General features: G+C 38.4%; 2 protein-coding genes across 2 annotated transcripts; both read left to right on the top strand.

Annotated features, from left to right (window-relative positions):
- Nucleotides 1-212: 212 nt before the first annotated feature.
- LOC109215653 (SUN domain-containing protein 2) lies at nt 213-7,198 on the top strand. The gene is made up of 4 exons (XM_019379759.1): nt 213-482; nt 1,625-2,946; nt 3,034-3,119; nt 6,803-7,198. Exons 1-4 carry the CDS (start codon nt 341-343, stop codon nt 7,008-7,010), a joined length of 1,758 nt encoding a protein of 585 aa, XP_019235304.1. The 5' UTR covers nt 213-340; the 3' UTR covers nt 7,011-7,198.
- A 1,406-nt stretch (nt 7,199-8,604) lies between these two features.
- LOC109215655 (F-box protein CPR30-like) lies at nt 8,605-11,458 on the top strand. Its single transcript, XM_019379764.1, has 2 exons — nt 8,605-10,016; nt 10,596-11,458. Exon 1 carries the CDS (start codon nt 8,687-8,689, stop codon nt 10,004-10,006), a length of 1,320 nt encoding a protein of 439 aa, XP_019235309.1. The 5' UTR covers nt 8,605-8,686; the 3' UTR covers nt 10,007-10,016; nt 10,596-11,458.
- Nucleotides 11,459-22,567: the final 11,109 nt, after the last annotated feature.

Below are 22,567 nucleotides of genomic sequence, written 5' to 3' on the forward strand. Positions count from 1 at the left end.
AATTTTTTGGAAAAATCTTCTATCAAATTTTATGTCCAAACGAGCATATAGCATAATACAATACAATATTATACGGTACATTATAAAACGATATATAACATCCATCCAAACAAGCCCTTATATTCTAAATGTCATTGAAACAAAAGAAAAAGAAAAAAGTTGTTTCCGCTAGTTGGGGAACTTAAGCGGTTGATCTCCACAAAAGACAAGATTCCTTTTTTTTTTTTTTTTTTTTCATCTTTCTCCTCCTTTTTCCTAATCATCATATTCCCCCACAAAAAAAAAAAAGTAAAAAAAATTTGTATAGAATTAGGACAATGATGAAATTTAGTATTGAGAAATGAAGAAACTTCGTAATGTCGAATACAAAGATCATAATGAACCCAATACAAAGAGCTTCCGTCAGCTGTCTTTGCCGCTCTTCTTTTCATTTTTCTGTGCCCTTCTCCTTTTTTATTCGCAGTTTGTTCACGGAAATGCAGGTAAAATTCGTTTTCCCATTTGGGTTTTCTTTTATTTAATTCTTACATGCTAGTTTATTGTAATTATTGTTTAATTGTATGCTAAATTGCTAATTAGAAAACCATATATTGGTTTTTATGTGTATGCTAATTTGCTAATGACCCCTTTTTTAGTTTCTTGGTTAATGGTTACTAAATACTCTTAATTGTGCATTTACTGTAACTCAGTGCTATTAAATGTTACAGTTAATTGGGCACAGTGTTTGTACCAAATTTAGTTAATTTAGCTCTAGGTGGAGCTTAGTAACAACTGAAGTGACCACCAAAGGAAGGATGTGGTGCAGCGGATGGGGCTGCTCTTCCTTTAACCAGAGGTATCGAGTTCGAGTCCTGGGTATGGAAAAATCCTTGGTAGCTCCCCCGAATGGGGCCCTACGCGGCGCGAATCTGGATATAGTCGGGCTCCAATGCAGGTACTGGACACCAGGTGGGAAACCCAAAAAAAGAAAAACTGAAGACACTTAGGTTTGGTTTCTTAATTTTTTTGGTTGATTATGAGTCAGAGCTATGAATTTTAAAGTGATTTGTTCTAGTACTTGAAGTTTCTTGTTTTTACCCATGGTGATGCCGATGGAGATAAAAGGTAAAATAAGGTTGAAATTTTAAATTTTTTCTTAGAGTTTTCCTTAAATTCAGCTGGAAACACATATTATTAACCATGGTTTTGGTTTAAGTTTAAGAGAGAAAAAATGAGACATGCTATATATTTATTGGTTTGGCTTAAAGACGGGGGCGTGAGTAACTTTTTTACTATTAGACTCATTTTCAGAAACAACTACTATGGCTTATTCCCAAGCAAGTTGGGTTCGGCTATATATCCTCACTGACCATGTCGTTCCATTTAAGCTCATATAAGAATCGATTTCCTGTGAAGGTTTTGGTAGCTTGTAATGTTCTTTTCTTCCCTCCGATTATTTATTGGTTTGTTCTTTTGCTTTTCATGTTCGCTTGTAATCTAACTTATGTTTAGTGGGGTTGAGGCTAGTTTAGCATGTAGAGCATAATGTATTTATACATAGCAAATAAGAGAGTAATGGTCTGTCGTAGCCCAATCTGAGTTATGTATTGTAATAATGGGTGTTATGCATCTCTTGCTTATGCAGAGACTGCAACCAATTCTAGTGTTAAAGATGAAGAGTTTCACAACTCCACTAAACCGTTTCTGGAAAGTGTAGAGAAAAGCTGCAAAACTGAAGTACTATTGGAACTCAACATATCAGTGAAGATTAATGATTCTTGTAGTCCTAAGGATAACAATGCAACCCCTGAGCATTCCCTTCAGAGAAAAAGTGCATTGGAGGATGTAGTATCAACTATTTTAGGTTACAATATGCTGATATGTCAAATGCAGCCACCGATAGATCATAACAGGCGTAATGAAGATCGGCTACTAAATGGAAGAACTCACTTGACCTATCCGAATCTTGAAGAATTCAGAAACATTACAAAGCAAGAAAAGAGAGGTAGCACAGCAAGTCAGTTAGTAAATATAACCCATAGGCTTGAGCCTGACGGTACTCCTTACAATTATGCCTCGTCATCCAAGGGTGCTAAAGTGGTGGCCCACAATAAAGAAGCGAAAGGATCAAACAACGTACTGAACAAGGATCATGATAAGTATCTCAGGAACCCTTGTTCTGTGGGTGGGAAATTCTTCATTATTGAGCTTGCTGATGAAACTCTAGTTGATGCAGTCAAAATTGCAAATTTCGAGCATTATTCATCTATGCTTAAAGAATTTGAGTTATCTGGGAGTTTGGTATATCCAACTGAGACGTGGAATCCGCTGGGGACTTTTGTTGCCGAAAATGTCAAGCATGCTCAGTGTTTTAAGCTGCCCGAACCAAAATGGCTTAGATACTTGAAGCTGAATTTACTCACTCATTATGGTTCTGAATTTTATTGCACTATAAGTTTTGTCGAGGTGTATGGTATTGATGCAATAGAGCAAATGCTTGAGGATCTTATTGTAAGTTCCCCCGAACCTTCTGCTGATAAAACAGAAAATTTTAATAAAACTGCTATGCTGCCTATGATACCAGATTCAAGTTCTGACTACCATGAGACAAAGGGTGTCGTTCAAAATGTGGTTGAGCCGACAAATAAAGGGGTAGAAAGTTTTGATGTAGAGCAAAGTTTTAAATTGGATGAAGCAAAGAAAGAAACCACTACCCCTGATTTTACAACAAAACGTAGGAAGCAATCAAATGGAAGAACTCACGGGGATGCAGTCCTGAAAATACTGTTGCAGAAGGTGAGAGCGCTTGAGTTGAACTTATCTGTCCTGGAGCAGTACATTAAAGAGCTGAGCAAGAGGCAAGGTGACATTTTGCCTGAGCTAGACAAAGAACTTTCTCAAATTTCAGAACTTTTAGAGAAAAGCAAATTGGAGATCAAGGATCTCCTGATATGGAAAGATAATATGGTGTGTATGACTATCTTTGTTGTTTGCTAATGAGCAGACTAAAGCACACATTTTTGTCTTAAAAAACAAGCTCTTTTTTCATTGCAGGAGAAAGAAAACAGTGATCTTGAATCTTGGAAAGATTCTGTCTCCGCTCAATTGGATTTATTGGTCAACGGAAATCGCATGCTAAGGTAGTGGATTCCATTTAACCGCCTAAACTAACTTGTACCCTTGGTACTGTAAGTTGATTTTGTTTTATTATCTGAGTGAATTGCAGAAAAAGCCTCTCTACCTTCACAAGGTAGGGGTAAGGTCCGCGTACAAACTACCCTCTCCAGACCCCACTTTTGGGATTACATTGGGTTTGCTGTTGTTGTTGTTGTTATCCTAGTGAAGTGCGCCTGTATATCATTTTTCCTTCTTCTTAAGGTTTGTGTTACCGGTAACAAAGATTCACTGTATTTCAACTTGAATATAGAAGTTCTAAAAGGACTTGAAACCCTGAAGCTATAGGAATTTCAAAAGTTTAAGAAGATAGGTAGGAGCTTGATGTTGCACCGAGTAAATGGTCGGCTTTAGATTATGTTTTCTGACCTTAATAAAGAAAAACCAAAGCTTTTTTTAATTTTTTAAAATACAAAGCTGAAAGCAGCTTTTGAGCATAATTTATACCCTGTTCCCAATAAAAAATGAGGGTGACAGATTATTCTCTGAAGAGTATTTTAACATTTTTCTAGCAAAATACAACCAGAGGGTTTAATTTGTTTTTTCATGCATCGCAACATTATGCATTTGGAGAAAAAGGTTGATCCATTGGTGTATTTGGCTTTTCTAGAAAATACGTCGACTTTTTTTATTTCAATTCTTTATTTTTCATGGTTAAGATAGGTAAAACTTTTCAAGAAATGATTTGTACCGTGACTCATCATGAATCAACAGGCAATATAGTAGTCTGTTACACGTTTCCTCGTACACCGTATCTTACATGAGTTCAAAGGTGTAAGGTTGATAACTAGAATATAAAGCTCTGGCCGAGCGAGGAAAACCATACTGCTTGTTTCAGTACCTGTTGAACTAGCTCTTTAGAATATTTAGTTTGACTGGCGGGTGGTGATTTTTTTTTTTTTTAGGGGGGGGGGGGGGGGGGGGGCAACTGGAAATAAGGAAGTCATGTAGGACAAAGTGCCACACATACTTGAAAGTTGAAACCACATTAACCTCGAAAATCTTAGCTTTGTAATTTTGGATTGTGCTTGAAGAGGGTTTTAGGCTTCAGCCTAAGAGAGAGGGCTTGGTTATGGATATGCCTCCTATCTTAGAAATGAATCGGGTTGTTTGAACTTTGAACTAGTTATAAGCGTTGCATGCTTTCCATTTTGACTACCTGGGTTTAATCGTTTGGATGGCATCAGAATGAAAGTGAAGAAGGTGTTTGGGCTAGTTGCTAAATGTTTGTTCTGTTATAGTGTTATTTCATTATGTGTCATATGTAAAAGAAGTAAGCTTCAATTTGGATCGGCTCATTTCAAATACTCCCAAGGGTTTGAAAATTTTTACCCAGCAAACTCCATTGTTTATATCTGAACTTGATAGTAGTAAAGATCTCAAATCCATTTATTGTGAACCGCATATTACAAACCTAAGGATTTCATATTGACACTACAATAGGGAAAAGCTGAAATCCATTGAAATGGTTACTGGAAGCTTTGATGTTAACCATGAGAGCGACTCTTAGAGTTTATGCATGCACAATGATATATTTCTTTGTAAATATATGGATTTCAATACATTGAATCCAGAAGGAGCTTGGATAGATTGTTGAATATTCTTTCCTCAGACTGATATAGATTTTCTTGCTTATTCTACTCGTGCATATAGCATTTCATGTATTCTAGTTATTCCTTGAGTCGAGTTCATATGACAACAAAAATTGTGAGAAGCTGAAATTCATTCAAAATGGTTATGGCCTTGGGAAGCTTTCATGTGAGTTACAACATTGCATTAATTAAATGATGTATTTCCTGTAAGGGTATGGATTTCAAATCAGTTGATCCCAAAAGGTGCTTGGATTGATTGTTAAATATATCTTTCCATCAGGCTGATATCATTTTTTATTGCTTATTCTACTCGTGCATAATTCATAAAGCATTTCTGGCTCAAGTTATTTCTTGAGTGTTCTTTATTATGAGCTTCTTATCATTTGTTCGTCTGTTAACTTTTCATAACTATATTCCCCACATAATATATAATCATGTATATTCAGGACCTAATTGAAATGTATCATCGAACTGAATAATCTTCTTTACTATCTTATTTATTCGGAGTCATAGGGAGTTTGAAGATTTGGTTTGAGTTAACAAAAGTCTCTATGAATGAGGCCATTTTGTAGTGATTCAGTTTTGATGCACTGAATCAGTCAAATTGCATTACATGGACAAGTGACAATTCAACGTCTCTTCATTTTGTCTGTGCTATAAGTGAGAGATTTGTGACCCATAAGAAAATGTGGCATTTCAACAGGCCAAGTGACAATTTAATCTGTTCATTTTGTCACTGCTACGGCTAATTCACCTTCTCTTGAGCCGAGGGTTTATCGGAGACAACCTCTCTACCTTTACCACGTAGTGGTAAGGTCTGTGTACACACTACCCTCCCCAGACTCCACACTTGTGGGAGTAAGCTAGGTTTGTTGTCGTCGTTGTTTTGTCTCTGCTACAAGTCAGTGTGATCTGTGATCCATTAAAAAGTGTGTCGATATGCACCAGATTAACATCCATACAGGTGCTTTTGATACTAGAGTACTTTCTTCTGGCAAACCTTTTACAACACCAAAAAGAAAAGAAGGATTTAAATACCATGAGAAATTTGGTGTTCAGTTACTTTCACTAAAGAATTCTGTTTGAGTTGGGTGTATCATAGGCAATGCATTGCCCTGCTAATTACTTATTATTGGATCATAAGGGGCATCTGAGTTTAACTAAGGGGGATATGGACTAAGCTTCATTTTCATTGCTATTCTTGGTGCTGTTTTCTCTACATGTGCTGGCAAATGATTTTGAGAAACCATTGAATAATGAGCAATTTTTTGTGTAAAGCACAGAATAACTGATCAAGAAGCTAAAATATTGTTTGTAGAAAGAGTCCATCTCCTTATTTTGTTCTTCCTAACTAGTGATGGAACAAGAAGGTGACCGGGAAAGATCCTCTTGTAAAATCTAACAGAAAATAAATGATAGAGTAAGCAATTCTGAAACATTACATGTTTCTGCATCATACCCGATTTGAGTCGTAATCAGCTAAAATAAGATGAAAATAGTTTTGTTGACGCTGACAAAAGGGTAAATAGAGAAAGGATGGGAATGCTTGTTGACATTGCTTGTTTACAAGGACCAAAGCTCATGACACTTTCTGGACCCCTATGAGGGCAAATGACTTTGTAGGTATCAGTAAGAAGTGTAATATTAATGATAAAACTCACTTCAATCCGGTTCTTTAGGTTCCCCTAATATCCTGTTGCCGATTCAGCGATATACTAAAGATGCTGAGACGTCAGAATGGTGAAACAAGGACCTAGGTACTCAGGATGCCAGCTTGGGGCTCTGAGCAAATGTTGCAATAGAAATTCAGACTTCAAATTTAAATTCTGAAATAGGTTTGAATCATATTTTGGTTACAGGTGAGAGATTGATATTAAGTTTGTATGTGCTATGCTAGTTGGTAACAACTGCAATGAAAATTGAAATGGATGATAAAACCTCGTGCATATAGTGTGTTTTTGTTTCAAACTGAGAAGATTGCGATTGTAAGTTGTGACACGTTAGCTCTAGTCTGACATGATTTTTCTTTGCTGTTTTTTGCTTTGAACTTTTTGCAGATTAGACGTCGAAAAGGTTGTGAATGACCAAGAGAGTTTGGAAAAGAAAGAGTTGGCTGTGTTTTCAATCAGCTTATCTTTTGCATGTATTGCAATTCTTAAGTTAGTTTCAGAGAGATTCCAAACAGCATTTCAGACAGGCCGAGGTTGGACGTTGATTCTTGTTAGCAGCAGCCTAACTGCATTTGTCACATTGCTATATAGCTAATATATACTAACCACATTACTAGAAAATCTTATACTTTTAGAAACTTGTTCACTTATAGTGAAAAGCTTAACTGATAAAGAAGTCATTTATAGAACTTTTGCCTTTGGAGATCATGGACTGTTGTACTTAAAGATGCACTAATATTTACTATTCGGTGAGCAATAGTAAAGTTGTCTCTGTGTGACCTATAAGTCACGGGTTCTAGCCGTAGAATCAACCACTTCCACTGATAAAAGCATCAGGGTAGGCTGCTTACATCACATCCCCTTGGGGTGCAGCCCTTCCCCGGACTCTGCGTAAACGCGGGATGCTTCATGCACGGGCTGCCTTAGTATTTACTAATCTTATTTCTTCATGTTTTCCTTATTCTTGGGAGGATTCTACTTTCTCAACATTTTCTAATAGGAATACCGTTATCTTGGGGGAATTACTAGGAGGGATGTGGCTCTTGAGGATTTCGTCTAGTGGCAAGAGCGTATCACGTGATTTTTGGCCTAACAATTTTACTATATTGGCAGTAACAAGATTTCTCAAAAACCATATTTTGCTGAACATTTACCATGCTGTCACCTAACCCTGTCTTAAACTTCATTTGGCATCTTGCATTGTATTAAAATTACCTCTAACACTTGAAGGAGATCATACCAAAGTCAGTACAATCATACCAAAGTCAGTACAATTAAGATCTCGATATGGTTTTGTTCTGTCTATTGTATTGAATGTTATGTCCTTTTTTGCTCTTTTTCGTGCTTGCTTTGTATTAATCTGGCAAGTATAATTCTAACTCTTCATATAAGAAAATACAACCTTTGAAGATATTTTAGTAATCATTTAATTTTAATGATTATATTGTTAATCCAAATTTTTAAATATTATTATGTAACACTTAAATAACATATCGTAATTTGAACTACTCTAACATTTAGAAATGTGTAGTACTCTTACTTAAAAGAAAACTAAGATATTCACAATAAGGAATATACCTATCATGTCACTATACGCTGACACAATTTGAAGTATAACAGTCAAAGCACTTCATTTTCCTTATAAATGTCGATTTCGATTCTTCAATCTTTTACGAGGCAATTTAGATATAGACCAACAAAGATTACGGTGAAGTGTTAAATACCCTTTCGTCCTTGACAAAGGTATCGGGTTTAAGTAGTGAGTATGAAATTGTTCAGAGTTTGAGCTTTTGAGTATGGGGTTGATTTTGTTAGAGAGTATTGTGAATACTGATTAAGTTGGGTGAGATACTAATATATACCCGTTTGTTAATCGTTGTAGTGCTAACAACTTGTTTGAATGTCTATTATGTATTGTTTCATAATGTACCGTATGATATTGTATAGTACTGTACTGAATTGTTTTAATATATATATATATATATACTATATTTAGATATAATATCATGTACCAACAATATAAAAAATAAACTTTTAATACTACAAAAAATTATTATATAAAAAGTAGGATAAAAAAATAAAATTATTTAAAAATAAGGACGATAAATTTAATGATATGATAAAATTTAAAAAATTATTAAAATATTAGTACTATTTAAAGTAACACTACAATACAATATTTAAGGAAGTGAAATTCAGTTGCACAAAACATGTCGAAACCTTCTTCCTCGTAAACAAAAAGCTCAAAGAGCTCAAATTTCTGCAACCCTAATGGAATCTGAGAGAGACGAAGCTTCCAATCGACACTCAAAGCGGAGCAAACACACAAAACGTGCTCAATTGCCATCAAATTCAGCCTCCAATCGACATCCAAAGGGAAGAAAACGCACAAAACGAGCTCAATTTCCATCAAATTCAATTCAAGATTCAAATTTGACAATCCCTGCTCTTCCACCAGAACTCATCACTGAAATCCTCTCAAAACTTCCAGTCAAATCTCTCTTGAAATTCAGGTCTGTTTCAAAATCTTGGCTTGCTATAATCTCTAGCCCTGAATTTATCAAGACCCATCTGAGCTTATCAGCTAATAAAAACAAGGAAGAAACCCACCATATGCTTATATTAGGTCTTAGTGGACCTAAATGGAAATTTAAAGATTGTCCTCTTAGTTCTTTATTTTGTGACTCTGTTGTTAACGAGGTTTTTGACTTGGTTTATCCCATTAAAAATGCCAGTAAAGATATCAGTATTGTGGGTTCTTGCAATGGATTGATTTTGCTTGCCCACTATTCCGAATATTCTTTACTATGGAATCCAACAATTAGAAAGTGCAAGAAATTGCCTGATTTTAGACCTAGATTGAAGATAAATAACTATGCCGTATATGGTTTTGGATATGATGAGTTCCATGATGATTATAAGGTAATAGGTATTTTTAATAATTATGGCGGTTCAGATTACGTGGAGGTCAAAATGTATAGTCTAAAGAGTGATTCTTGGACTAGCGTTGATTATTGTGGGGAGATATTAAATGCCTCAGGATCTTCTCAAAAAATGAAACTAACTGGTTCAGGTTTGTTTGTAAATGGGAAGCTTCATTGGGATACTATTACTTCTGGTCCAGTTGTGCGTACGGGCAAGAACATCATTTCTTTTGATTTAGCTAATGAGAAATGGGAAAAGTTGGAGAAGCCCTTAGTTGGAGAGAATGAATTGTGTGTGGGAATGATGGGAAGTGATCTTTCTGTCTTTTGTGGTTATGAAGAAACTTATTTAGGTGCTTGGGTTATGAAGGAGTATGGGGTTAAAGAATCTTGGGTAAAGATGTTTACCATCGAGTATCCAAAAGGTCAATATTTGTATCCACCCTTTTTCATGTCAAGTAAACGTGAAATATTGGTGGTGTTTGGATCAACTTTCATGATATACAGTTCAAAAGATCACTCGGTCAGATACACATATGTTACTAACTCTGGTGATTGTTCTCTTATGGAAATCTATATTGAAAGCTTAGTTTGTCCTTTTTCTACTGAAGGGAGAGAGAACGCAACAAAAGAACGGGAAAAGCTTAGATCAAAACAATCTGAGTAACAAATAACTTGTAAGAGTACTTTCTTCTCAAGTGCTTTTAAATTCTGTTTGTTATTTCAAATGAAGAACAAGACGCGTATGTGAAGGATATGTTTAAACCATCCTGATTTTGGACTAGTTTTGGGCTGCTAATCGCTAGATGTATATTTTACTCAAGACTAACTTCTCATTCTTTTACTTTTTTGGTCAATAAAGGATTAATCTTTTTTCACTTTGACAGTAACATTGACATAACCAAGATGCATTGCAAGGATAAAGCATTTTAGGAAAACTAATTTTAGTTGCTTTTATTTGTTTTTTTTTAATTTGGGGGGGAATACAAAATAACAAGCATATAGGAGAAAAAGAGTTTCGGATGAACTTCGTTTAAGAGGGTCCTATCTATTCGAAGGTAGTGAGGATTGAAGTGCAAGTTTTTGTCATCTTTGTTATTTGGACGAGAACTATTCCTCCTTTAAATTCTTTTATCCTGTTTCTAAACAGAGTGGCAAATTGTATTATAGTTTTTCTCTTTTTGAGAATTCGTATATATGCTGTTCCATCTTTCAAAAGGTTAGAAGTTAAAATATTTTGGTGCATTTCATGACAGGGTGGAGGCACCTGGGCTGAAGTGTCATCCGACACCAATTCGTCGAAATTCCTTCAATGTTATATACAATAGATATATTCCAAAATCTCTCTCTTTAACCCACTCACTAGGGTTCAAGTCACCCTTCCACCGAGGAATAAGTTCCCTGATGTAAGAAAGTATTGTGCGAAGAAGTTTGGCTCTGAATATGCGCTTAAAAACTGGAATGGCCGTACTGAAGCTTTCTTTTCTCAAGCTTGTAATTTTATGGTTGCTGCTATGAGCTATCTATGGTGTTCATCGTTGGTTGGCCTACTGCAAACTTGGAGATTAAAAATGGACATCCGTTTCCGAAGGTCAGACAGGATACGAAGATGCTATTTTTAATGAGGAGAAGTTATATGCTGTGACACTTGAAAATGACGTACATGTATTCGAGTTGTCTGCACCTTATTCGAAAAAAGTTGAAACTGTAGAACCACCAACAAAAAAAGAGTTTCATGGAAAGAGCTACTTGGTCAATACTTCAATTGGGCTGCTCCAGGTTCACCGATATTTCAGATCCTTGGGGAGAGGTTGGGATATCCGTTATCAAACAATCCGCTTCAAGTTATATATGTATGAATCTAGCAGTCGAAGTTGGTATAAGGTGGAAAATATAGGTGAAAATGTGTTGTTTTTGGGATTAAACCATTTGATCATATTGTTCATGCTTAGACTAGCTATTTGTTATGTTGAGCAACTCTTATCATGTTTTACGGAATTTGGTATTGATTGAGTATTGACTCAAAGTTGAAGTTGGTATTTTGGAACTAAATGTTGAAGTAAGACTAGTTCTTGATATTTCTATCTCTTTGTTGTTATTATAAGTTGGGAGGTTATGACATTTGGTTCTTTGACTTGGATAGTAGACGTATAGAGGTCTGACGATACAATGATAACGTCAAATACTGGCAGTGGCTGTGGCCAACACCAATTTGGTACATAGACAACCCTCAAGATTTCATAAAGGAGTAGTCTTTGGGCCTTTGACAAGGACAAAGATGGAACGGAAGAACATGGTTTACTAGATATTTTTTCATGCATTTAGTTTCATATACAATCAAACCTCTCTATAACAACATCCTTATATAACAACACTTCTCTATAAAAGCCAAGTTTTTCTGGAACCAAATCTCATGTTATATTATAATATTTGTTTTCTATAATACCAATTCGCTGTAACATTCAAAAATATCCGGAATAAACGAGGCTGTTATAGAGAGGTTTGGCTGTACACTAATTTTATTCTATTATATATAACTAGTAAATTTGACCGCGGTTCGCGCGGTTTTATAGAACATACATAATTCATCAAAAGACCATTATGCTAAAGACTAATTTAGATATTATCCCTCTTTTTATGAGAGCAAAAACACTTATATAGCATATTACTGTTGGGTTAATTTTATAATTTTGGTTTATTTTGAGCAGATACTTCTATGTATTATATGAAGTTTATGTAAGTGTCATCTAATTGATAAAGATCTAAATAGTACTAAACTATATAATACTCTAATTAAAATGATATAAACTAAAGCTACCAATTGTACGAAGAAAAAGATATAAACTAAAGTTAGTTGTGTATGTTGAGAGATAACATTGTACATAATTGAAGTAAAGATGTCTTTGATAAGCAACAAATAAATCATTATGACGACATCCTCCTCTTGCCCTTGCAACATAAAATCTGGAACTTTTCTGTTGTACTTATATATACTATGATTTTGAAATAGATAAAAATCAAAATTGTCACAAATGTCTTTGGTAAAGAAAAAAGGAAGACCCAAAATATTTGTAAAGAGGAAGAAAAAGAAAAAAATAGAAAACCATAAGGTATCTTAAATTTTGAATTAAATATTTAATTTGGGGGTTATGAAAAGCATCGGAGTTATGGACATTATTAAGAGTGGAAGTTAAAGAGGTTTGAGTTACGAAAATAAAAATTTTAAAACAAATAAAGGACCAAAGATAAATACAAATTGTCATAAATTTACATATTAAATATTTGGGGGTCGTGGATACGAAAGACATGAGAGTTATTAAGATTATTAAAAGTATGGATTATGAAGATAATGGGGTGAGAGTTACGAAAATATAATAATGATAAAAAAACTAAAAAAAGAGAAAAAAGATAAATAAGTTGCTTGGCCTAACCTCCTTTCCTATTGCCCACTCTTTAATTCTAAGGTTGCTTTATCATTGCCCTGGCGGGTAATGCAACTTTCTCTGCATCACATACCACCACATAGCATTGAGCTTTGTAAGCTCATCAATGAAGATTTTTAAGGAATCATAACATAGCATAAATGCAAGGCTGTCAATCACATGCAATGGAGATCCCATCGTAACAACCTGCATAGATTAGAATTGCCATTGTGCAGGTTATAGTATCAAATTAATGAGTATACATTACACTGATATATATAAAAGAATAATATATTCTGTAGGTATATGGTGATGGCTACTGTCAAGAAAGGAAGCCTGATTTAAGGAAGAAAGTCATGTCTGCTGTCATTGTTAGACAACGTAAACCTTGGCGACGAAAGGATGGTGTCTTCATGTACTTGGAAGATAATGCCGGTGTTATTGTGAATCCCACGGGAAAATGAAAGGTTCTGCTATCATTGGTCCAATTGGAAAGGAGTGTGCTGGTTTATGGCCAAGATTGTTGGTGCAGCTAATGCAATTTTCTGAACAAAGATTCAACATGCAGATTTTGTAATTAGTATTTGTGACGACCCAAAGGGTCATCACTTGCTTTTAATTGAATTCCGTGTCTCCGAGGCCTTGAAAACCTCATTTAGAGTCGCCTCGATTTGCGTTCGCAGTCCGGGCGCTTAGCCGGAAAGCTTAAATATGAAAATTTGTGAAAAATGCTAAGTTTTGATGTTAAAATGAATAAATTTGACTTTGGTCAACATTTTGGGTAAACGGACCCGGACCCGTGATTTGACAGTCCCGGAGGGTCCGTAGGAAAATATGGGACTCGGGCGTATGCCCGAAATCGAATTCCGAGGTCCCGAGCCCGAGAAATGAATTTTTAAAGGAAATTGTTTTTCTGAAATTGTTAAGGAAAATTGAAATGAAATTTGATTAGAACGTATTGGTATCGGGCCCGTATTTTTGTTCCGGCGCCAGGTAAAGGTCTTATATATGATTTAAGATGTTTCTGTAAAATTTGGTGAAAAACAGACGTCGTTTGACGTGATTCGGACTTGAAATCCTAAATTGGAAACTTGATGAAGTTTGAGAAAAAGTTCTTGATTTTGAGGTTTGATTCATTGTTATTGAGGTTATTTTGGTGATTTGATTGCACCGATAAGTCCGTATGATGTTTTTGAGTTAGTACGTATGTTTGGTTAGGAGCCCCGAGGGCTCGGGTGAGTTTCGGATAGGTGTCGGAGTGTTTTGAACTTAGAAAAAAAATCTGGTTTTCTGCAGCTTTTTGGTGTCCAGTGATTTGTACTATGCGATCGCATAAGTAGGCTCGCGATCGCATAGAGTAATGTTCAGGGGTTCAGTTTTGTTCTATGCGATCGCATAGTGTTAAGTCTGAGAGGTCCTATATTTTCCTCTATGCGATCGCATAGTGCTATTCGCGATCGCAATGCCCAGCCTGTTTCTTCTATGCGATCGCAGTGCTCTGTTCGCGATCGCAATGACCATTTTCTCCTTACACTATGCGATCGCATTACATTCTTCACGATCGCATAGGCCATTTTGCCCAGTTATTTTAAAAGACCAAAAACAGAACCCATTACGGGATTTTACCAAAATTTCACAAACTCTTTCTTCTCCAAGGTTCTTAGGCGATTTTTGAAGCATTCTTTCACCAAAACCTCTTGGGGTAAGTAATCTTTAACTAGTTTTCTTTCATTTTCATCAACATCTATTAGATTCTAGGCTTAAAACATGGAATTAAAGGTAGAAAATTAGGGATTTGGGTAGAACTAGGGCTTTTTGATTAATTGTGATTTAGACCTCGTTTTGGGGTCGAATTCTGAAAATAATTATATATTTGGGCTCCTGGGTGAATGAGTGATTTGATTTTGGTCCGAACCTCGTGTTTTGACCAAGCGGGCCCGGGGTCGATTTTTGGGTTTTTCGGAAGAATGATTAGAAAGCTATAATTAAGCATTGGAATTGAATTGTTTAGCATTTATTGATGTTATTAAGTCGATTATGTATAGATTCAATTGATTTGGAGCCGAATTCGAAAGGAAAAGCAGTGTTTGAGGCTTGAGCTGGCCGTGGAAGTTCGAGGTAAGTGTTTGGTCTAACCTTAGCTTGAGGGATTAGGAGTTGTGTCCTATTTGCTATTTGTTTCTTGTTGAGTACGACGTATAGGCATGGTGACGAGTATCTATACGTTGGTGTCGAGCATGACCGTGAGTCTTATATTGTGATTTTCATGACTTCGTTGTATTATTCATGCCTTGGTGAGTATTTCTATTTGTTGTGTAAAGTTGTGGAAAGGATTGTGACTTATGAACATTGAGGAGCGATGGCTCCAGTTGTAGAACGAATTGTGAAAGTATAAGTGACAGTTGAACCTCTAGAGCATTGGCTCGAGTTGTGAAGTGAACTGTGAAGTAAAAGTGAGTAAGAGAAGAGATCATTATGTTGCTCCCTTGCCGGGCTATTGTTGAGTTGTGGTCCCCTTGCATTGTGTTCTTAATTGATGTTTCGGATGCTTAGGTTGATGATTCTTTGTGTTGGGTAGGGATTTTGGTTATAGCTGAGGTAGTTAGGTGTCGGAATAAGTTTGGTTATAGCGGAGGTAGTTAGGTGTTGTGACAAGTTCGATTATAGCTGAGGTAGTTGGATGTTGGAATAAGTTGAGTTATGGTTGGAGTAGTTAGATGTTGGAATAAGTTGGTTATAGTTGTTTGTTCGTTGTTGGGTTAAGTTTGGTTATAGCTGTTTCTTCCTTGCCGGGTCATATTTTCTTATGTTGTCGAATCCCTCGCCGGGTTAGTGTAGACCTTATTGACTCCTTGTCGAGACTCTCGTTATAATTGTAGATATTATATATGGATCGGGTTGCACGCCGCAACAATATTATATACGGATCGGGTTGCACGCCGCAACAAAGATATAATAAAATGGGAGCGGGTGGTACGCCTACCACAAGATATAATAAAATGGGAGCGGGTGGTACGCCTACCACAAGATATAATGAAATGGGAGCGGGTGGTACGCCTACCACAAGATATAATGAAATGGGAGCGGGTGGTACATCTACCACAAGATATAATGAAATGGGAGCGGGTGGTACGCCTACCACAAGATGTGAAAAGAAAGTGAAATCTGCCTTGTTTTCCTTACTCTTGTTAGGGGTTGGATTTTGATTCCTTTATATTTCTTTTGATATTCTGTTTTTACATGTTATTCCCCGGAGCATGTTTCCCCCTCCCATCTCTACTTGCTTATTTCTGCTTTACTTTCCGTTGTATATCATATAACTGCACAGGTTTATTTGATAGTCTGGTCCTAGCCTCGTCACTACTTCGCCGAGGTTAGGCTAGGCACTTACCAGCACATGGGGTCGGTTGTGCTGATACTATACTCTGCACTCTTTTGTGCAGACCCCAGTGTTGTAGACTTCGGACCGCGGTGTGATTGTTGACCCTTGTTCATCAGGTGACCCGAGGTAGCCCTGCAGATGTCCGTAGGCCTTGGCATCTCTTTCTATTTACTTTCCTGTTTCTTACATGTAATTCCAGAGATAGTGTTGTATTTAATTCTTTCAGACCTTTACTTGTAGTATTCTTAGACCGTCTGTGAAACTGTGACACCAGTTCTGGGTAGTTGAGACTCAAATAGTTGTAAAAGATATTCATGCTCAGATGGTTTATTGTTTTCTTCCGCTTATGTTATGTTCCGTTGTTCAAATGTTAATTTTTCGTATTTGTTAAAGAGAATAAAATTGGTAAAAAGGAAGATGGTTCAATAATTGGCTTGCCTAGCTCACATTAGTAGGCGCCATCACGACACCCGAGGGTGGAAAATCCGGGTCGTGACAAGTTGGTATCAGAGCTCTAGGTTACGTGGGTCTCACAGTTCACAGACAAGCTTAGTAGAGTCTGAGGGATCGGTACGGAGACGTCTGTATTGATCCCCCAGAGGCTACAGAGTTAGGAAAAGTTTCACTTCTATTATTCCCTGTCGTGCGATTTTGTTCTCTCAATGCTAAATTGAAACCTCCACTCTTGTCCTTTCGCGAATGGCGAGGTCATGTACCGCTTCTTCAGCCGAACAGCAGCACAGACCAGTGATAGATCAGCTACGTCTTCGGAGACTTTGTGGAGGTTGGATAAGTTTCATCAGGCTCTTCACCACTACATTTAGCGGTACATCTACTGAGGATCCCCATGATTATCTAGACAGTTGTCATAAGGTTCTCGGGAATATGGGGATCGTGGAGATCAATGGGGTCGATTTTGCCACTTTTTGCTTGTCTGGATCCGCCAAGACCTATTGGAGAGATTATTGATTGGCTATATCAGTTAGGGCATCAGCTTTGTCTTGAGAACAGTTCACGCAGCTATTTCTGGAGAAGTTTCTCCACATCACTCAGAGAGAGGTATTAGAGGGGGAGGTAGAGGTATTAGAGGTGGAGGTAGAGATGCTAGAGGTGGAGGTAAAGGTATTAGAGGTGGATGTGCAGGTACTGCTCTTATTTGTGATAGAGATGCTTCAGTGTTGTTTGATCCGGGGTCTACGTATTCGTATGTGTCATCCTATTTTGCCCCGTATTTGTTCATGCCTAGTGATGCATTGGGTATTCCTGTTTATGTGTCTACACCGGTGGGTGACTCTATTGTGGTTGATCGAGTCCATCATTCTTGTGTTGTGGTGATTGGGGGTCTGGAGACTCGTGTAGATTTGTTGCTTTTAGACATGGTTGACTTCGATACTATATTGGGGATGGACTGGTTATCACCCTATCACGCTATCTTGGACTGTCATGCCAAGACTGTGACCTTAGCTTTACCGGGTATGTCTCGTTTAGAGTGGAGAGGGACTCCTGGTCATTCTACTCGCAGTGTTGTCTCGTATGTGAAGGCTCGACGTATGGTCGAGAAAGGGTGTTTGGCCTATTTGGCATATGTTCGTGATTCTAGTGTCGAGATCCCTTCTATTGATTCTGCGCCCATTGTTCGTGAGCTCCCTGAGGTATTTCCTTCAAACCTGCCGGGTATGCCACCCGACAGGGATATTGACTTCTACATTGATTTGGCTCCGGGCACTCAGCCCATTTCTATCCCGCCGTATTGTATGGCCCCGCCGGAGTTGAAAGAGTTAAAGGAACCGTTACAAGATTTGCTTGAGAAGGGTTTCATTAGATCCAATGTCTCACCTTGGGGTGCGCCGGTGTTATTTGTCAAGAAGAAGGATGGGTCAATGAGACTGTGTATTGATTACCGGCAATTGAACAAGGTAACGATCAAGAATAAGTATCCACTGCCGAGGATTGATGATTTGTTCGACCAGCTTCAAGGTGCCGGGGTATTCTTCAAGATTGACATGCGATCTGGCTACCATCAGTTGAGGATTAGGGCATCCGATGTCCCTAAGACAGCTTTCCGCACTCGGTATGGGCATTATGAGTTCTTGGCTATGTCATTCGGATTGACGAATGCCCCAGCAGCTTTCACGGACTTGATGAACCGAGTGTTCAGGACTTATTTGGATTCATTCGTGATAGTTTTCATTGATAATATATTGATATATTCCCGCAGCCATGAGGAGCACGAGCAGCACCTTAGAGTGGTTCTTCAGACTCTAAGGGATAGTCAGTTATATGCCAAGTTCTCTAAGTGTGAGTTTTGGCTGAGTTCAGTTGCATTTCCTCCCAAATGCTAACTTCCACAATAGGCGATAAAACGCTCCCGGGTCATCCAAAACCCGATCCGGGCATACACCCAAGTCCGAAATTATCGTACGAACCTACTGGAACCTTCAGATTCCGATTCCGAGGTTGTTTACTTTGAAATCCCATCCTAGTCAATTCTTAACTTAAAGCTTCCGAAATGAGAATTTCCTCTCCAAGTCAACTCCGAACTTCCCGAAATTCAATTCCGACCACGCGTGCAAGTCATAATACCTGAAATGAACCTACTCATGGCCTCATACTGCTGAACGGGGTGCTAGAGCTCAAAACGACCGATCGTGTCATTACACCTAATATTTTAGGCAAATAACATTGCAGGAGCTTTAGTATTCTAGATTTGTTTCCAAGGATTGTTTGATAAATGGTTTGCCTCATTCATAGACATATTGTAGCATGCCTTTATAGTGAATATACTATCTATTTTCCCTTTTCCAAAAAACCTGGTCCTCACTGTTGTTTACACCTTTAAAATTAGAGAGCATCTCAAAGTATTCAGCTATTTCGCGGATCTCCAATCACTGAGATTTCATTTGAAATTAACATCCCAACTGTTGCCTTGTCTGCCTTGTGCTGTTTTAAGATCGATGTTTGACAGTTTCTATTTAAATATCCGTTAAGGAACTTGTTATTTTCATTCCTTTTCTTTTCTTGTTGCAGTGACTCATAGCATGGATGAAACTATACAAAGTGAAAATGGTGGGAACAATGTAACATGGAGGACCAAAATAGTCCTCTGTAATATAGATTCAACTAGGCTGATAAACTGCCTAATAACCGCCCGATAATAGCTAAATCGATATCAATTCGCCCGGGTGGCTAGTAGATATTAACATTTAAAAGCCGATAACGGATAAGCCGAACCGTTATGTCACGACCCTGCTGAGAACTTTGAAATTGACATCACTGAGGCCTCTTGGCCTCCCTCTCCTCTCGCTCCTGGCGACGAACCAACTCAATCTCGCGAGCGATATCAACAACCTCCTCAAAAGTAGCACCTGACACCCTCTCCATGGTCATGAGAATCCGAAGCTGATATGTGAGGCCATCAACGAACCTCCTGATCCTCTCTCTATCCGTAGAAACTAACCAAATAGCATCGAACTTCTTCAAAGTCCGTGGTAGCCCAACTAGAAAGTCCATGGTGATCCGCTCCCACTTCCACTCTGGAATATCCATCTGCTGACTCATATTTCACCTGCTGACAATTGAGACACCGAGCTACAAATCCCACAATGTATTTCTTTATCCTCCTCCACCGATAATGCTGTCTCAGATCCCGATACATCTTCGCGACACCCGGATGAATTGAATACTGCGAGCTATGGGCCTTCTCTAAGATCAACTCCCGAAGCCCATCTACATTGAGCACACATATCAGGCCCTGCATCCTCAACACCCCATCATCACCAATGGTCACATCTCTGGCATCATCGTGCTAAACTCTATCCTTAAGGACAAGCAAGTGAGGATCATCATACTGGCGCACTCTGATGCGATCAAACAAGGAAGACCGAGAAATTACACAAGCCAATACCCGACTAGGCTCCAAATATCCAACCTCACGAACAGATTGGACAAGGCCTGAACATCAACTGCAAGGGGTCTGTCCCCAACCGGAATAAATGCAAGACTGCCCATGCTTATCGCCTTCCAGCTCAAGGCATCGGCCAATACATTGGCCTTCCCCAGATGGTACAAAATAGTGATATCATAGTCCTTTTGCAGCTCCAACCATCTCCGCTGCCTCAAATTGAGATCCTTCTGCTTGAACAAGTGCTGGAGGCTACGATGATCAGTAAACACCTCACAAGACACACCATGCAAATAATGCCTCCAAATCTTCAACACGTGAACAATGGCAGCCAGCTCCAAATCATGAACAGGGTAGTTCTTCTCATGGGGCGTCAACTGACGAGAAGCATAAGCAATAACTCTACCTTCCTGCATCAACACACATCCAATACCCACTCTCGAAGCATCAGAATACACTATATATGAACCTGAAGCTCATGGAAAAACTAACATTGGAGTCGTGGTCAAGGCAGTCTTGAGCTTCTGAAAGCTAGCCTCACACTCATCCGACCACTGGAATGGAGCACCCTTCTAAGTCAACTTGGTCAAGGGTGATGCAATAGATGAAAATCCCTGAACGAACCGACGGTAATAACCCGCCAATCCAAGAAAACTGCGAATCTCTGTGGCTGAGAACGGTTTGGACCAACTCTGAACCGCCTCTATCTTCTTCGAATCAACCTGAATACCCTCACTGGACACCACGTGCCCCAAAAAAGCCACTGAATTGAATCAATACTAGGAGCCTCTGCACTGACATCCCTCACGAATAACAACTCAAGTCATTCCATGATTCTTATACACCTATAAAGCATAACACGACCCCTATCCAAAATTTCCTTTACTCGAGTCATCCTCGATCCAAACCCCTGCAATCCACAACTGATTCACTGGTATACCTTAAATTGAAACCGATACAACACATAACTGTGCAATCAACTAATCAATAGCAGACTCCCCCACTTGGCTCAAAGCCATAGGTCAAAACACACAAAACTCACGGTGCCCATACTCCAATACTGCCATAATACCATAGTCAGATTAAACTTAACCCTTCATAAGCTCGTGCAACACAAGCCATTTAGTACTTCAAATCTTTTGCAAATCTCGCTTTTACCCTCGTAACGGTCAAGCCCACTCTTTTAAGTGATCCAAATTCAACTTGCAACACATATATTTCACTGGTACAAGAGGTCTTCCAACAAACAACAAACGGATCACACAACTTCAGAACACTCCGTAGGAGATAACCTACCTGCTTTGCATCAAACTAACATCTCTTCATACCTTCCACCGTCATAGACATCACGTAATCACTAAATCTTCCTGAGTCTGAACTCATATCGTAACATGAAATCTACTCCACTCCCCCAACTAAACAACATGAAAAGATCCTTCACATACCCCTAACTCGGGGCTATACATCCAATCACGATGGAAATCGAGCACCAAATAGTTCTTTCTACCTTCAAGCAGACCATTCTCGTCACATTCAAATCATATGAACACATCTCGCAGTCATATCATACTCATCACATAGCCATTCAGTCAGCACTTCCACTAATAGGGACACTACCGAACATATAAATCTAAAAGCACGTGCTCACACAATCAACACCTCAGTGCTCAAGCTACAAGCAGAGCCCGACCTCAAGTCCTCCAGACTGGCCCAACATCAACACACAGAAATCACATCTCGCCCCTAGATCATGGACTCGGATATTTTGAAGACAGCTTTCAGGACCCGATATGGTCATTATAAGTTCTTTGTGATATCTTTTGGGCTGACCAACGCCCCGGCAGCGTTCATGCATTTGATGAACAGCGTGTTCCGGCCTTATCTCGACTCGTTCGTTATCATTTTCATTGATGATATTCTGGTATACTCGCGTAGTTAGGAGGAGCACGCGGAGCATTTGAGAGTGGTATTGTAGCGGTTGAGGGAGGAGAAGCTTTATGCAAAGTTCTCCAAATGTGAGTTTTGGCTCAGTTCAGTTCTGAAAGGAAACTCATAAACTCTTAGGCAGCACGGACAGTTTTTGATGATTAGGCAAATGATATTACTAATTGATGTAGCTTGAAGAGGGCATACATTTCAGAAAGGGCAAAGTGATTGAGTTAATAATACATCATTGGTATTGCGGAACTCTCTTGTTTGATCGACTGCTGATATTCGAATTTGCTGGTGGCACAGAAGAATTTTAGGAGTATCCCTCGTGGAGTGATTGGGTATTAGAGGTGTGTTATATTCAGACGGTGGAATTGGTATCAGAGCCTAGGTTACATAGGTCTCACGAGTCATGAGCAGTTTTAGTAGAGTCTCGCGGATCGGTACAGAGACGTCTGTACTTATCCTCGGGAGGCTGCAGAACCTTTAGGAAACCCTACATTCTTGAATTCTTATCGTGCGTCATTGATTTAGCTTGAAATGTAACTCTTGAAATTCCTTCCACGCATTCTTATGCGCGCATGAGCGCTCGGT

Source organism: Nicotiana attenuata, unplaced genomic scaffold (genome assembly GCF_001879085.1).
Source record: "Nicotiana attenuata strain UT unplaced genomic scaffold, NIATTr2, whole genome shotgun sequence".
Lineage (NCBI taxonomy): Eukaryota > Viridiplantae > Streptophyta > Magnoliopsida > Solanales > Solanaceae > Nicotiana > Nicotiana attenuata.